Here is a 2,354-nt window from a genome sequence, read left to right as displayed (position 1 = left end):
TATATTATAACAATACTATAGATGATAATTCTATTAATGAAGTATGCGAAGACTACATTTGTTTTCAATTCGATTCTGATATAGAGTAGGGTCGGCAATGAGGTTTTGTGTAGATGTCTGCAAAAGTTAATAACTATTTAAATTATGTAAATGTAAATTCTAAATCTCTTGATATATCCAAATGTTGTAAATACTTAATCTACTTTTTATACGACAAAGAAATCAATATTTTACTTTCTGGTTGCACTACCTTATCACTGTACAGAGAACATTAAAAATTGGTATGATGAGAAATGTTTCGATTTCGTAATATGTAACGAGCATAAAGAGGATGTTAAATATGCAAAATATATAAAACTTTATGAACTATTTACAATATAAGGGGATTTTGATGCATCCAAAGCATCAAGTAAGACAAAAGAAGGTAATGAATGTAAATATTCAAATTTTTATAAAACGTACATAAAGAAATGCGAAGATGGCACTCACAGGAATTACTGTGACGGATTAGATGAATTTAGAAATACATACAATGAACATATGCAAAATGGAACTTAATATAAAAAGGTAGACATATACTTACCATCTACTAAAGGAGATAGCATCACTGTTCTTATTACAATTCCGTCTATTATTATATTATTCGTTTGTTTCCTTTTATTTATATTGTATAAAGTTAGAAATTTTACTTATTGAAAATAAATTATTATGATAAAATTTTAATTATACACATGCAAATATAAATTATTATATTACAGTTACTGTATTATTAATATATAATTTTTTCTCTTACTAATATTTTACTACATTATATTCATGCATAAATGCTCAAAAAAACATTAAGAGTCAAAACATAAAGGAAAGTTTAAATTAGGAAATCAAAATTTGAAAAGAAAAGCTAATATATCTCATCAAAATAATGGGAACAGAAATTATCATATAGGCTAAAATACGTAAAGAAGACCTATTGTAGCACTATATAAAAATAAGACAGTAAAAAAAATTATTTAAAATTACGATAAAACATTAATAAAGTTATAATTTTACTATAATATTATTATATAATAATAACAAAAACACAGGAAAAAATAGTAGCATAAAAAAAAAAAATTTCAGTTACCGTTTCAAAGATAACAACTAAGTGAACTGAATTAATAAAAAGAAAGCATGATATATTAAAAATTAACACGAATAAAATAATATATTTCGTTATATATAATTAGAATAAATATATACAAAAATTGAAGATCAAGAAAAACATTAATTTAAAATGTTGATATCATAGTAAAATTGTACAGATAATATACTCTATATAATAGCAATTGTGAATGATAAAAAATCAATCAAAGGAGGTATATATATATTGTTAGTATAGTAATGAATATAAAATTATTATAAATATTATAAACAAAAAATAATTCCTAAGAAGAATATATTCCTGGGTATAAAAAATCAGTAAAAGATAATAAATGCTGTCTATGGGACGCTAATTTAATGCTCATAAAAATATACTATACATATATATTACATTAAAATTATAAAACAAAAAAATAGCTCAAATCAAATTTTCATATATATTACACAGTCTGTTAATTCAACATTTCCGGATATTCCAAATATTGATATGTATATACATTCATCGCAGAAAAAGGATAATCATCATTTAAAAAATTAATTATATTAATCCATAAGGATATGTTTGTTATATACATTATAGTTCCTCCTTTGCATATGTGAACAAAATATATATTATAATACTTGTTAAGCAAGCATTCACTAATTTGTGATTAATTATATATTAAAGAATTGGGTGCACTAATATATTTACCATTGCCTAATTAAGAATGATTCACTTTTTAATGTATTATTACAAAAACAATTATAGTTGTTAACTTATTCATATTTCTTCATAAATTCCCTTATTAGTTTTATGTGGTATAAGCATTATATACTAATTTTATACGAATATTTATTGAAAAGAAGTTTGTACTACGTGCACGTATTTCAGCAATTTTTTTATTGCACATATTACCTAATAAGGATGAAATAAGCTTTAAGAAGAAAAAAAATTATATTACACGAAAGATAAAACTGTGATACAACTACTATTAAATGGGAGTAATGAAAAAAACTTTTTTACCCCCAACTTTATTTTTTCTGAGTCGTCTATTAACCTAAACGCAACCAGCATGGAGGATAAAACGAATAAAACTTTTTTATTTTTTTTGATGTTTCAACAGTTTCCCTTTCTGTGTGCACTTGAAAAAACGTTTATGAAGTAGGATATAAGCAGAATTATGAAAAACATTGCGCGTTTACTATAATTTACATGTCCATTCTAATAGAGAATTAAT

General features: G+C 23.2%; 1 protein-coding gene across 1 annotated transcript; it reads left to right on the top strand.

Annotated features, from left to right (window-relative positions):
- Positions 1-113: 113 nt before the first annotated feature.
- PCYB_003840 (CYIR protein) lies at positions 114-381 on the top strand (the record flags this gene model as incomplete). Its single annotated transcript, XM_004227805.1, has 2 exons — positions 114-240; positions 266-381. 2 exons carry the CDS (start codon positions 114-116, stop codon positions 379-381), a joined length of 243 nt encoding a protein of 80 aa, XP_004227853.1.
- Positions 382-2,354: the final 1,973 nt, after the last annotated feature.

Source organism: Plasmodium cynomolgi, assembly GCF_000321355.1.
Source record: "Plasmodium cynomolgi strain B DNA, scaffold: 0365, whole genome shotgun sequence".
In the NCBI taxonomy this organism is placed as follows: Eukaryota; Apicomplexa; class Aconoidasida; order Haemosporida; family Plasmodiidae; genus Plasmodium; species Plasmodium cynomolgi.
Note: the sequence above shows the minus strand (reverse complement) of the source record. Positions and strands in the feature narration are given on the sequence as shown.